This window comes from Rhinopithecus roxellana, chromosome 8 (assembly GCF_007565055.1).
Source record: "Rhinopithecus roxellana isolate Shanxi Qingling chromosome 8, ASM756505v1, whole genome shotgun sequence".
NCBI lineage: Eukaryota > Metazoa > Chordata > Mammalia > Primates > Cercopithecidae > Rhinopithecus > Rhinopithecus roxellana.
Window position 1 is genome coordinate 40,549,942 of NC_044556.1, and position 13,055 is coordinate 40,562,996.

Below are 13,055 nucleotides of genomic sequence, written 5' to 3' on the forward strand. Positions count from 1 at the left end.
GCAGGGGCAGCAGCTAGAATAAGACTGTTTAGCAGAAAAGGAGCCTGGGAGGAACAAGGCGAGGAACTGCTGTAAGGGGAACGGTACTGCCCCGGCCTGGTGTGCCTCTTCTCCCAGCACGTGGGCGGCCCCGCTCCGCGGACTGGAACTACGAATCCCAGGATTCTCAGCGGTGTGGACAGGAAGTGTCCTGTCCGGCGGTGGCGACGGTGACGGGCGGCGGCCCAACGGCGGGAGATTCAAACCTGGAAAAAGGAGGAACATGGAGAGGAGAGCAGCGGGCCCAGGGCGGGCAGCGTGTGAGTGCGGGAAGGGTCTGGGAAGGGTCTGGGAAGGGTCTGGGAAGAGTCTCGCAGTGGTGCCGCTGGTCGGGGGCTTGGCTGTCCTGGGAGAGATTGGGGCGTGTGTCGGGCGTGGAGCCTGAGGGGCGAGGGCGGTGGGACTGCTCAGTGGGACGGGAGTCCTCAGCCCGGGCGCCGCGGGCCAGAGTGGAACTGTGAGCGGCGCATTGTCCCCCGAATAATGTGCTTTAAAGCTTACAAAGAATTTTTCCCTATTTCCAAGTTCTGGGGTTCCGGAGTCGGGAGAATGTAGGTGGTCCTAATGGCTCCTTAAAATTCAGCAGTTACTGCTGGCTACCATACTTGTCCAGCGCTGCCACGGGACAAGACGCCTCAAGGGATCTGGGGGACTCTTGGGCTTTGAGATGCCGCTTTCAGACAATGCCTGTCAAACAGGGGGCTGAAATTACCCGGGCAGCTTGTTTGAAATGCAGATTCCTGGGTCCTGTCCCAGAGCTTCAGTTCCAGAAGGTCTGGTTTGGGGCCCATAATCTGCATTTATAACAAGCACTGCTGTGCTTCTTCCCTGAACCCAGGTGATTGTGAGGAAGGTAGTCCCTGGGCCACATTTTCAAAAACACTGTTTTAGAGAGAGAGAGACTGGAGTTGGAAGGACGGAAGGGGCAGAAAGGTTCTATCTGATTTTCTGAATGAAAGGCAAAACCTGCTCCTTCTTCCACCCCTCCCTTCCTCTCTATTAGGATTCAAAAAGCAAAGTCCATGTCCAGTTTTCTGTTAAAGGAAAACTAGTTCCAGACCTGAGAAGGACAAGAAAACCGTTTTTTGGTTTTTTATTTTTTTGAGACAGCGTGTGTATGTACAAAATCCCTCCCATCGCCCACAGTCCTCAGTTCATAACTCTGAGGTGATGTCATTCACTTACTGGTTTATTTTCCATGCTTAACAACCAACACTTGTTCCTTGTACACCCTGTTGGAGGAACTGATGGCTTTCCTGTGGTTGGCCAGTGTTTTCAAATCTGTATTTGGAGGGGTGTGTGTGTGTGTGTGCTCGCGCATGTGTTTTAATTTACTTAACTGCTCATTCAAATAAGCCCTGCCCTTGCCTGAATCATTGCAGAATATGCAATATAAGGAAATAGGATAAAAACCGGGAATGACATAAAGTACTGAGTCAAAGACAGATTGGCCAAGCTCTGCCTTTTTTCAAGCCCTCTGAGTTTATTTTCTTACTGTGTGTGTAGTTTTCTCTTACTCTTTCTGTTTGATTTTGTATCGTGTTTCTCAAGGGAAATAGAGAGAGGGGAAAGGAGAAGGATTAAGGGAGGCTAAACTAAGGTAAATTATGATTGCTGTCTCACTTGAGGGATTTGCTATTCTTGGATTTGGAATCAGTACTCTGTATTTTATTTAGCTTGAAGATTCTTTTCCTCCTTGGGTGACCTATACCAAAAAGGATAGTGAAGGTACCTTTGTGATCTTTTAAAATTTTCTTTGTCCTTCCACTTAATCTCAAGTGAGTGGCATGTTTCCCTCTGTTGGACTGCCTTTCTCCATGTTCTGCCTATTTATTCCTTAAGATCTAGTTCAGAGCTAGAATCCTTTGCTTCCTCTGCTGCTTCCATAGATTTTATTCATGGGCCATAATCATACTTATCACATTAGATTAATTTATTTAGATGTTTTTCTCTTCTAATAATAATAATCTTTGCGCGCTGTGGTTTACGCCTGTAATCCCAGCACTTTGGGAGGCCAAGGTGGGAGGATCACTTGAGCCCAGGAGTTCAAGACCAGCCTGGGCAACATGGTGAGACCCAGTCTCAACAAAAAATACAAGAATTAGCCAGACATGGTGGTGCCCTGTTTCAAAAACAAACCCACCAGTAACTCTATTGTCCAGGCTGGAGTGCAGTGGCACGATCATGGTTCACTGCAGCCTAGGAGTCCTGGGCTCAGGTGATCCTCCCACCTCAGCCCTGCCCCGAGTAGCTGGGACTACAGGTGTGCACCATCACTCCAGGCTAATTTTTGCATTTTTTGTCGAGACGGGGTCTCAACATGTTACCCAGGCTGGTCTCAAACTCCTGAGCTTAAGTGATCCACCTGCCTCAGCGTCCAGAAATGCTGGGATTATAGGCATGAGCCACCATGCAGGCCTTTATCTCTGCATTTCTTAAGAGTAGGGGGGCCGGGCACGGTGGCTCAAGCCTGTAATCCCAGCACTTTGGGAGGCCGAGACGGGCAGATCACAAGGTCAGGAGATCAAGACCATCCTGGCTAACCCGGTGAAACCCTGTCTCTACTAAAAAATATAAAAAACTAGCCAGGCAAGGTGGCGGGCGCTTGTAGTCCCAGCTACTGGGGAGGCTGAGGCAGGAGAATGGCGTAAACCCAGGAGGCGGAGCTTGCAGTGAGCTGAGATCCGGCCACTGCACTCCAGCCTGGGCGACAGAGCGAGACTCCTTCTCAAAAAAAAAAAAAAAAAAAAAAAAAAAGAGTAGGGGTCTGCTAGTCCAGTGCCTGGCATAAAGGAGGTATTGATGAATGAATAAATGAGTGAATGATGAATCCTGGTTGGTTCTATTACCTAACCTCTGAGAGAGTAACCAACAAGGATGACACAGGTCCAGTTCTTGGATAATTCAGTCTAATTAGGGATAAGAAAAGGAGTTAAGTTTAAAGCCAAAGAAGGCTCTGGATGTCTCAGCTGGGAGGCACTGAGGGAAGTTCCATTAGTAGACTTGAGGAGGAAGAGGACAGGAAGATGGCTACAGAGGAAAGAGAAGTAATGCCTCCAGCACAGGAGGCTGCCTATTAAAGGGTATCCTGGGAAGAGAAGGAGGGACACATGGGAGGTGCTTCAGGTCTCTGAGCAGGGTTGCCTAAACAAGTCCGTTGAGAAGACGCTTGGGCCGGGCACGGTGGCTCATGCCTGTAATCTCAGCACTTTGGGAGGCCGAGGCAGGCGGATCATGAGGTCAGGAGATTGAGACCATCCTGGCTAACACGGTGAAACCCCGTCTCTACTAAAAATAGAAAAAATTAGCCGGGCCTGGTGGTGGACGCCTGTAGTCCCAGCTACTCAGGAGGCTGAGGCAGGAGAATGGCCTGAACCTGGGAGGCGGAGCTTGCAGTGAGCCGAGATCGCGCACTGCACTCCAGCCTGGGCAACAGAGTAAGACTCTGTCTCAAAAAAAAAAAAAAAAAGACACTTCAATGCTAAGACCCCTGTAATGCTCTCTTCATTGACCTTATCCCGTTTAACTCCTCAGATGAACGCCTCACAGCTGAGGAGATGGATGAGCAGAGGCGGCAGAACGTTGCCTATCAGTACCTATGCCGGCTGGAGGAGGCCAAGCGGTGAGCAGAGTCCAGGAAGATGGACTCTTTTCTGCTCTCCCTTTCCACCACCCCACCCTAGGCATCTGCTCCTAAAGCAAATGCAACAGATGGAGAGTCTGTCCTGTGGGAAAGGGCGAGTTGAAATAACTTTTTAATTTTTTTTTTTGAAGCAAATCCCAGTCACATCCTTTTACCCCCTATAAACTGCAATATGTATCTCCAAAATATGTGGACGTTCGCTTATCCAACTAAATTATTTAAATCCTTGGAAGATCAATACCCAGCCCATTTTCAAATTTTCCTGCTCGTCTTAAAAAAAAAAAAGAAATCTGTTTTTACAGTTATCTTATTCAAATAAGGATCCAAAAAGTTCACTAATTATATCTGCTTGTATGTCTTCTTTAATCCAGAGCAGCCCATCTCCTTTTTTCAGTTCATTATATTATTGACTTGCTGAAGAAAACTGGGTCATTTTTCCTAAAGAATATCCTATATTTTGTCTCTATTTCTTTTCTTTCTTTCCTTTTGTTTTTTAGAGATGATTGTCTACTTGCTTTCTTATGTCATTCAGCTTGTTCCTCTGTACCCTGTATTTCCTATAAATGAATGTTGGCTTAATTAGATTTAGGTTCAACATTTTTGACAAGCAACATGGCGAAATCCCATCTCTACAAAAAATACAAATACTAGTCAAGCATGGTGGCATGTGCCCATAGTCCCAGCTACTTGGAGGGCTGAGGAAGGAGGATTGCTTGAATCTGGGAGGTCGAGGAGGCAAGTGAGCCAAGATTGCGCCACTGCACTCCATCCTGGGTGACAAAGTGAGACTGTGTCTCCAAAAACAAACAGGAAAGCCTGGATGGGCGCTGTGGCTCACGCCTGTAATCCCAGCACTTTGGGAGGCCGAGGCGGGCAAATCACCTGGGGCCAGGAGTTTGAGACCAGCCTGGCTGACATGGTGAAATCCTGTCTCTACAAAAAAATACAAAAAATTAGCTGGGCGCAGTGGTGCATGCCTGTAATCCCAGCTACTCAGGAGGCTGAGGCAGAAGAATCACTTGAACTTAGGAGGCAGAGGTTGCTGTGAGCCGAGATCGTGTCGCCGCACTCCAGCCTGAGTGAAAGAGTGAGACTCTGTCTCAAAAAAACAAAACAAAAAAAAACCATTTTTGACAAGAAGTCTTCATTAGTGTTGGTGGGTTCCCCCCCCCCAGATCCTTTTACCCCTTATATACTGTAATATATATATATAAAATATGTGATATTTAACATATATAAGATATGTGTTCCATATCACATCTTATAGAAAGAATACAATGTCTGCTTGTTTCACTTTTAGTGATGCTAAATCTGGGAGTTTAGGTGAAACCAACCTGATTTACACGCCATAAAATTTCCCATTAACTTTTCATCTAATGCCTTCATTCATTGTTGGTCTACATCAGAATTTATTATTTTATCAAGGGTGTAAAATGACTATTTTCTAGTTCTGTCATTTCTTCCATATTTACTAGCTGAAATCCTAAAGAACATTCCCTCATCATCTTAGGACTATTTGGTTACTCTAAAAGTCAATCTGTATAGGAAAAACAGGATACATACTTAATTTTTTGCTTTTAATCAATAGGATACTTTTAATTTTCTTAAAGGAAGTCAATAGGATGGGGCAATCAGGAAAAATCAGGTGTCTAAGGCAGGGAAGACATGGAACAACGTATTAACTGGCTCTCTTTTTGGAAACAGGTACTTTCCAATTAGACCCCAATATGTAGGGAAGTTTAGAGATTCCATCTGAGAAGACTTTAATCTCTCCCTCATACAACCACCAGTAATAATAACACTTTACATTTATATTCAAAGCGTTTTCACATTCATTAGCTCATTTGATCCTGGCAGCTGCACACTGAAGGAAATACAGGTGGCATTATCCTCATTTTGCATATTGTGCAACTGAGGCTCACAGAGGTGAAGTAGGAGAGATGGTTGGAAAGCAGGCCTTCATACTCCAAGAGCTGTGGTCTTTCTGTTCCTTTGTGCTACTCCCCTTCCATCAGCCCCACTACCCTCATCATCATCAAAGCTGGGTTATGAGCCATGTAGATCATTCAGGCAGACATGACCTTTCTGCACCCAGGTTCTCGGAGAACAATCCAGAATGAAAGAAGTGAGCACATTCTGTTTGGTTTAACAGTTAAAGATGTAACTAGAGCCAGGTGCGGTGGCTCATGCCTGTAGTCCCAGCACTTTGGGAGGCCGAGGCAGGTGGATCACTTGAGGTCGGGAGTTTGAGACCAGTCCAACACGGAGAAACCCCGTCTCTACTAAAAATACAAAATTAGCCGGGTGTGGTGGCATGTGCCTGTAATCCCAGCTACTCGGGAGGCTGAGGCAGGAGAATCACTTGAACCCAGGAGGTGGAGGTTGCAGTGAGCTGAGATCACGCCACTGCACTCCAGCTTGGGCAACAAGAGCAAGACGCCATCTCAAAAAAAAAAAAAAGAAAGAAAGAAAAAAAGATGTAACTAGACTGAGTGAGAAGCTATGTAACAGTTACGCCTCATTGAAGATGGACAGGTTCAGGATCTGTCAAGAAAGATTTGCTGGGTGGGTGGGGCTGAGGGTTGGCCAATCCAGATATTTGGGGCAGCCTGGGAGAAGGTGGGAACAGGCAGGCAATGGGCAGAGAGGGGAGCTGGAGGTAGGGCAGGAACAGGAAGCAGAGGAGGGTCAGGGGCCACTTAAAAGGAGGGAGAGAGGGAAGTTCCTGTTGTTCGAATAAATCACTGTGGTCTGCCAGAGTTTGTGAGAAGGTGCTCTCATGTTCGTAGCTGGATGGAGGCCTGCCTGAAGGAGGAGCTTCCTTCCCCGGTGGAGCTGGAGGAGAGCCTTCGCAATGGAGTGCTGCTGGCCAAGCTGGGCCACTGTTTTGCACCCTCCGTGGTTCCCTTGAAGAAGATCTATGATGTGGAGCAGCTGCGGTACCAGGTGGGAGGATTGGACTCCACCTTCTACCTACTTCCCCTCAAACGATCCCTTCTCCTCAAAGCTGTGAGGGTACAGTGACCATATAACTTATTGTCCAAATCTGGATAAAATGGAGTGTTATTAATCTATGTTTTTCTGTGCTGGTAAGGATGGAAAATTCACAAGATGCGGTCCTCTGGTTCCCCTCTGCCCATCTCTCCTGAATCTTTAAGTTGTAGTCTGGGCTCTACCCATAGGGAGTGCTGAGAACTGTGGAAATAGATTTTCTTTTTCCTTCCCTTTCAGGCAACTGGCTTACATTTCCGTCACACAGACAACATCAACTTTTGGCTGTCTGCAATAGCCCACATTGGTCTGCCTTCGGTAATACTGGGCCTGAAGATTGGTATTCATCTTTACTCCTTACCAGCCACCCCCCACAATCCCATGCTTTATCTCCCTGAACCCTTTAGCCCTATTTCCATGTGTCTTCTAAACTAATCTAAGAGAACAGTTCCTTGCAGCTGTGTGTCTTTGAATCAGGTTATCTTTTCTCTGCCTCCTCTTCCCTGTGAATGAAAGGAGGTGAAGTTTCCCTGGCCTGAGTGTCACAGTTCCCATTATGCAGTGGGGGGTGCAGGAGGGCCTGCTATGTCATGCTCATATTGGCCAGCCCTGTCTCCACCAAATTTCACAGTGTGAAGCAGGGGTATACACATCCCTAGGTGGTAGACTTTGAGTTAGAAGCCTAGGTCCAAAACCCCAACTGGACACATGATTTCACTCTTTGAACCTCAATTTGTTATTTGTCTGTAAAATGGGGATAGTGAGCCCTGCCTTGTCTACCTTACAATGTTGTCAGGAGGATCACATGGTCTGTGTGAACTCCCTTTGTGAATTGTGAAGAGCTATACAAATGAAGGCATGATAGTATTCTACAATGTATGGTTTCTTTCTGCTTTGTATTTCTTCACTGTAGAAAGGAACTATAATACAGGAAACAGCAGTAAAGAAAGACACTTTGATGGGCGGCAGAAGCAATAGATGTCATGTGTCTTCAGTGGGACTGGAATACTCTAGGTCTCTAAATTTGGTCTTTTATTGTGAATCTAAATGTAACCAAGATATATTGAAGTTAGGCCTCATTACAGTTGTCAGGTGGCATTGAGAAGCCATACCTGGTGCCACTCGGTTCTTAGAAGGTCTCTCATTGATCAGAAGCCGCTGGCTTGGAGACAGGGATAACAGCCTGACACTTTTGTGGTCCTTGGCAATATATGCCTCATGGGGCCCTCCATGGGAGTAGGCCAGCTCTCCAGCATACCACCTCTTTGGCAAGGGTCTAAGGTGAGGCATGCAGGCTCACTGTAGACATCTGGAAGACAGCTGGGGGCTTGTGTTTTTTTTTTTTTTGTTGTTGTTGTTGTTATTATTTTTGGAGGGTATGGCTTATATCCTGTAGCCTTGATAGCCTTATCTGGTGTTTGGTTAATCCAGGGCACCCTAGGACTATGTGTCTGTGACTGAGCCTTGGCTTAGTATGCATCTCCAGTGCCTTTCTTTTATACCAGGCTGACTTGAAATGGTTGGGGGAGACTGACCTAGATACCCCAGGTAACAAGGGAGCGCACACCTCAGGTTGGAGAGGAAGACCCATGCCTCGGCACCCCCGCCCCTCCATATTTGGTGCTGCTTAAAGGTTCCCAATGGCAGTAACTGACTGGTTTCTCTTCTAGACCTTCTTCCCAGAGACCACGGACATCTATGACAAAAAGAACATGCCCCGGGTAGTCTACTGCATCCATGCTCTCAGGTGAGAAACCTCAAATTTTATCATCCAGGTTCCTCTAGGTGGATGCAACCAACAATCAGCAGCAACAAACTCAGCGAGAAGGATGAAGGGTAGAGCACAGGGAGCCCTGCTCAGGAGAGTGAGCTTTCAGATTTTCAGAGTTGTGTTTAGATTTGTGTGCATGTCTATGGCACATTTATGTATGGCCTGTGTGGGTGAAGCGGAAGGGCAAGCAGGGTACCAGAGGCAGGAAGGTAGCAGGGTAGGGCCTTCAGTGTGTAACTGGGCATAAAGGAATCAGAACAGGACCTATTGAGAGCAACACAGGCAAGCCACTTAGTGTGGATGGTGTAGGCTCTTTGATCCTGCTTACAGCCAGCCATCAGCAACCAGTTGGCTAAATCACAGCAAGTGACTGACCGGTTCCTTGTGTTTCTCTTTCTGACTTCATTTCCCATGTCCCTTTGTGCCCCTGTGCCTTAGCTCAGCAGGTATCTGCTTGCTGTACCCTTCCTGTCCTCTGTCTCCGTTGAGTGACCTGCTACTGCAATGTGGCCTTATCTGTGAAGCCTTCCTAATCCCCTCAGACCCCCAACACCATCTTATTTACCTTCTGCAGCACTTTCCTTGGGCTGATTTATGGTCATATTTCTTTATGTGGGTTGGGGATGACTTGAGGGCAGGTGCTGAGTGGTCTTCATCTCTAGGTCCCCATAGTATCTCCTTCAAACCCATCGTGGGCAGAGTGTCAAAATGAATAGGCCCCAGTGCCTTCCAATGCCTTCCATTTTTTCCTAGTCTATTCCTCTTCCGGCTGGGATTGGCCCCTCAGATACATGATCTATATGGGAAAGTGAAATTCACAGGTAAGCCCAGCTCCTTCCCCTACCACCGCATCCTGGTCAGGGTCTTGGGGGTTCTGGACCTGATGAAGGGCACCTGTGGCATCATTGCAGCTGAGGAACTCAGCAACATGGCATCCGAACTGGCCAAATATGGCCTCCAGCTGCCTGCCTTCAGCAAGATCGGGGGCATCCTGGCCAATGAGCTATCGGTGGATGAGGCTGCAGGTAAGGACTAGGCTCTGCCCTGCCAGGAGTAGAGTCAGTGGGTATGGGAGGGCTCCAAGCCTCATAGCCATTGGATGGATTCTGGCCAGCTCTCATCCACAGATAGGGTCATAAGGCTACCTGGTTTGCCTGGCCCCTGAGGGTGGGAAAAAGGATGATGTTAGAGTGGCCTGCTACCGGTTGCGCTCCAGTCTGGGGTTCGCTCTGGCCTCCTGACCTTGTTTCCATGCCCCCTCCCAGTCCATGCAGCTGTTCTTGCCATCAATGAAGCAGTGGAGCGAGGGGTGGTGGAGGACACCCTGGCTGCCTTGCAGAATCCCAGTGCTCTTCTGGAGAATCTCCGAGAGCCTCTGGCAGCCATCTACCAGGAGATGCTGGCCCAGGCCAAGATGGAGAAGGCAGCCAATGCCAGGAACCATGTAAGGAGTAGTCTTGGGTTGCAGGGACCGAAAAGTTGAGTGGCTGGAAAGTCTTGAGTGAAACCAGGACTCCTGTCTGTCATGTCTCTAGGATCCAAAATTGCTTCTTAGAGAAACCATAACTTGTCAGTGATTTTAGAGAACTAGGAAAGGAACTTGGAAGAATGATGAGAATTCAGAAAAGACTGGAGAAGAGGTTCTTGGGGGATGATCTTCAGGGAAGCCTGAGAAGGGCACTGGAATGTAGAACAGAATGAGATCGGACTGGAGGTTCCAAAGGTTGGTTTGGCTTAAATGTGTCAGTGCCAGGTGTTTAGACCCCACAATTTTCTGAATTCTGAGCAGACTGACCTTTGGCCTTGGGAAGGTCCCCAGAAGAAGAAATAAGTATAGCCAGGGAGGGAAGAGCAGGACAAGAAGATTGAATTGGTTTCGCAGATTCCCTCTCAATGGAGTTTTTACAGGATGAAAGAGAAAGCCAGGACATCTATGACCACTACCTAACTCAGGCTGAAATCCAGGGCAATATCAACCATGTCAACGGTAAGAGAGATCAGGCAGGAGTGGTTTGGGGGTGCCCTCAGGGTAAGCCCCTGCACTGGGAGGTTGGGGGATAGCTTTTCTCAAGCCAGAAAGCCCTGTGGTCTTACTTGGGCCAACTCTTGCCTCTGGGAAAGATTAGAGTCCAAGGAGCATGTGCACTGCTTTCTGGCCATCAGTGTCTAGAGAAGTAGTCCGTGTCCGGGAAGTTTCTTTCTGACTGGAGAACCACAGAGAGGAGCAGCTCTTGATGCTGGGGGGAAGCTGAACTGGGGTCCTTCGAGAGGAGCAGTGTGGATAATACATGAGGAAGGGGGATCTGGGTAGGAGCTGTGTGAAGGCTCAGGATGGGTAGGCATTTGCCTGTTTGGGTGAGGATATCCCTGGGGTTTGGGGTGGTGAAGTGAGAAGGCTGTGAAGACCAAGCTGAAGAATTTAGGCTGAACCAAATGGGCCCAGGAACCAAGGGGGAAAGGGTGGGGGTAACTCCAGGCAGGCAAGAAGAGGGCAGATTCCTGGGGCTGGACTAGGGGATTATGAGAGGTGGCTTTCTCACACTGTCTGTTATGGAGTCTCTTTTTTCAGTGCATGGGGCTCTAGAAGTTGTTGATGACGCCCTGGAAAGACAGAGCCCTGAAGCCTTGCTCAAGGCCCTTCAAGACCCTGCCCTGGCCCTGCGAGGGGTGAGGAGAGACTTTGCTGTCTGGTACCTGGAGCAATTGAGCTCAGACAGAGAGCAGAAGGCACAGGTTAGCTTCTGTCTATTACCTACCACCCCCTCTATGTGACTGTAGAATGGGAGAGGGCCTCTTACTCAGGGATCACCACTGTTGGTCCTTTGTATTCTGTAAGTGCTGACTGCATGTTTAAATGGTTAAATCACCCCAAGGCCTAGTAGACCAGACTGATCAGCTTCTGTCCCTGAGAGTCCCCCAGACCAGGAGGAACCCAAGGACAGTCCCATAGGCAGTAATGTGCTCCCCCACTGCTGAACTGGTGCCTCCACTTAGCAATCTTGTTTTTAACGCAGTTGACTTTTCCGCCGACACTATTTGTGTTGTCTATGTTGTTATTTTACATGCTTGCTGAGCAAGAAAGGTTAAAGATGAGTTAATAGGGCTGGGCACCATGGCTCACGCCTGTAATCCCAGCACTTTGGGAGGCTGACGCAGGTGGATCACTTGAGGTCAAGTCTTTGAGACCAGCCTGGCCAATATGGTAAACCTGTCTCTACTGAAAATACAAAAATTAGCCTGTGTAGTGGTGGGTGCCTGTAATCCCCGCTACTCGGGAGGCTGAGGCAGAGAATCACTTGAACCCAGGAGGCGGAGGTTGCAGTGATTTGAGATTGTGCCACTGCACTCCAGCCTGGGCGACAGAGCAAGACTCCGTCTCAAAAAAAAAAAAAAAAAAAAAAAGGTTAGTAAGGATGAGTGAGCCAGCCTAAAGGGGAGAGGTAGGATTGAGGTTAGGTGGCTGGGTAGACCTGGGAGCTCATGCTGGCAGCTTGTAAAGCATGGTCTTGGCCCCAGAAGGGCTCCATTCTACTGTATCTCTTCCCTCTCTTAGGAGCTGGGCCTGGTGGAGCTTCTGGAAAAGGAGGAAGTCCAGGCTGGTGTGGCTGCAGCCAACACAAAGGGTGACCAGGAACAAGCCAGTAAGTCATCTCCAGGTCTGAGGGCTGCTCTGTGCATACCTCTGGCTCTTAGAAGAGTATCCCACCTCTTTGATGGCTTCTGTGTTGGGCAGTGCACACTGCTGCTGCTTCCAGCCTGGCTAGGGACTTCTCCCCTCACATAATCTGCTGTATTCCTGCTGCCTGGGGGGACACTACAGATAAGTTCATTAAGAACTTAGAGATAATGACATGCCAATACTGCACTGGGTTGGTCTCCTGGGGCAGGCAGTTTTCTTCCAGGTAGTTTACCTATAATTTTGAGTTTCAACCTGCTTGAATTCCTTTGGATTCTGAAATGTAGTAATTTTCCAGAATATGAGCAAGAAGCTCATCTTCTAACTCTGTTTCCCTTAAAAACATTATATACAAATTATAATTCTTTTTTGTTTGTTTTTGCTTTTGTTTGAAACAGAGGCTCACTCTACTGCCCAGACTGGAGTGTAGTGTGGCACAATCTCAGCTCACTGCAACCTCCACCTCCTGGGTTCAAATGATTCTCTTGCCTCAGCTTCCTGAGTAGCTGGATTGACAGGCATCTGCCACCACGGCAGGCTAATTTTTGTATTTTTAGTAGAGGTGGGGTTCTTTGTGTTGGCCAGGTGGGTCTCAAACTCATGGCCTCAACTGATCTGCCTACCTTGGCCTCCCAAAGTGCTGGAATTACAGGCATGAGTCACTGGGCCCGGCCACAAATATAATTATTTATTACAAGAATGCGAGTTTGTAATTGGCTTCCTCCAAGAGATCTATCTGCACTGCAAGTATGAAGAGAAACAGTGCTGAGGCAAAATGCAGTAGCCTGTGGACACTAGACCTATTACAGTTGCTTGCCTTAGTCTGGACTTGCTGTTAGGTTTAGAGGTTGCTCAGTAACCATTTACCTTCGTCTAACAGAGCTTTCCAACATTCACTAGGTTTCAGTAGCCCCCAGGCCATTCCTGACTGGCTG

The 13,055-nt window shown here is 47.9% G+C and overlaps 1 protein-coding gene across 1 annotated transcript in view; it reads left to right on the plus strand.

Moving 5' to 3' along the window:
* The first annotated feature begins 243 nt into the window (after positions 1–243).
* The window catches only part of IQGAP3 (IQ motif containing GTPase activating protein 3), a 45,200-nt gene continuing 32,388 nt past the window's right edge, over positions 244–13,055 (plus strand). The window contains exons 1-11 of the mRNA XM_010356416.2: positions 244–299; positions 3,574–3,661; positions 6,472–6,628; positions 6,914–6,991; positions 8,344–8,420; positions 9,198–9,265; positions 9,356–9,469; positions 9,710–9,888; positions 10,353–10,431; positions 11,014–11,177; positions 11,998–12,085. Of these exons, the coding sequence (XP_010354718.2) occupies positions 263–299; positions 3,574–3,661; positions 6,472–6,628; positions 6,914–6,991; positions 8,344–8,420; positions 9,198–9,265; positions 9,356–9,469; positions 9,710–9,888; positions 10,353–10,431; positions 11,014–11,177; positions 11,998–12,085 (1,129 nt within the window). The 5' untranslated portion in view covers positions 244–262. The remainder of the gene's footprint in view (positions 300–3,573; positions 3,662–6,471; positions 6,629–6,913; positions 6,992–8,343; positions 8,421–9,197; positions 9,266–9,355; positions 9,470–9,709; positions 9,889–10,352; positions 10,432–11,013; positions 11,178–11,997; positions 12,086–13,055) is intronic.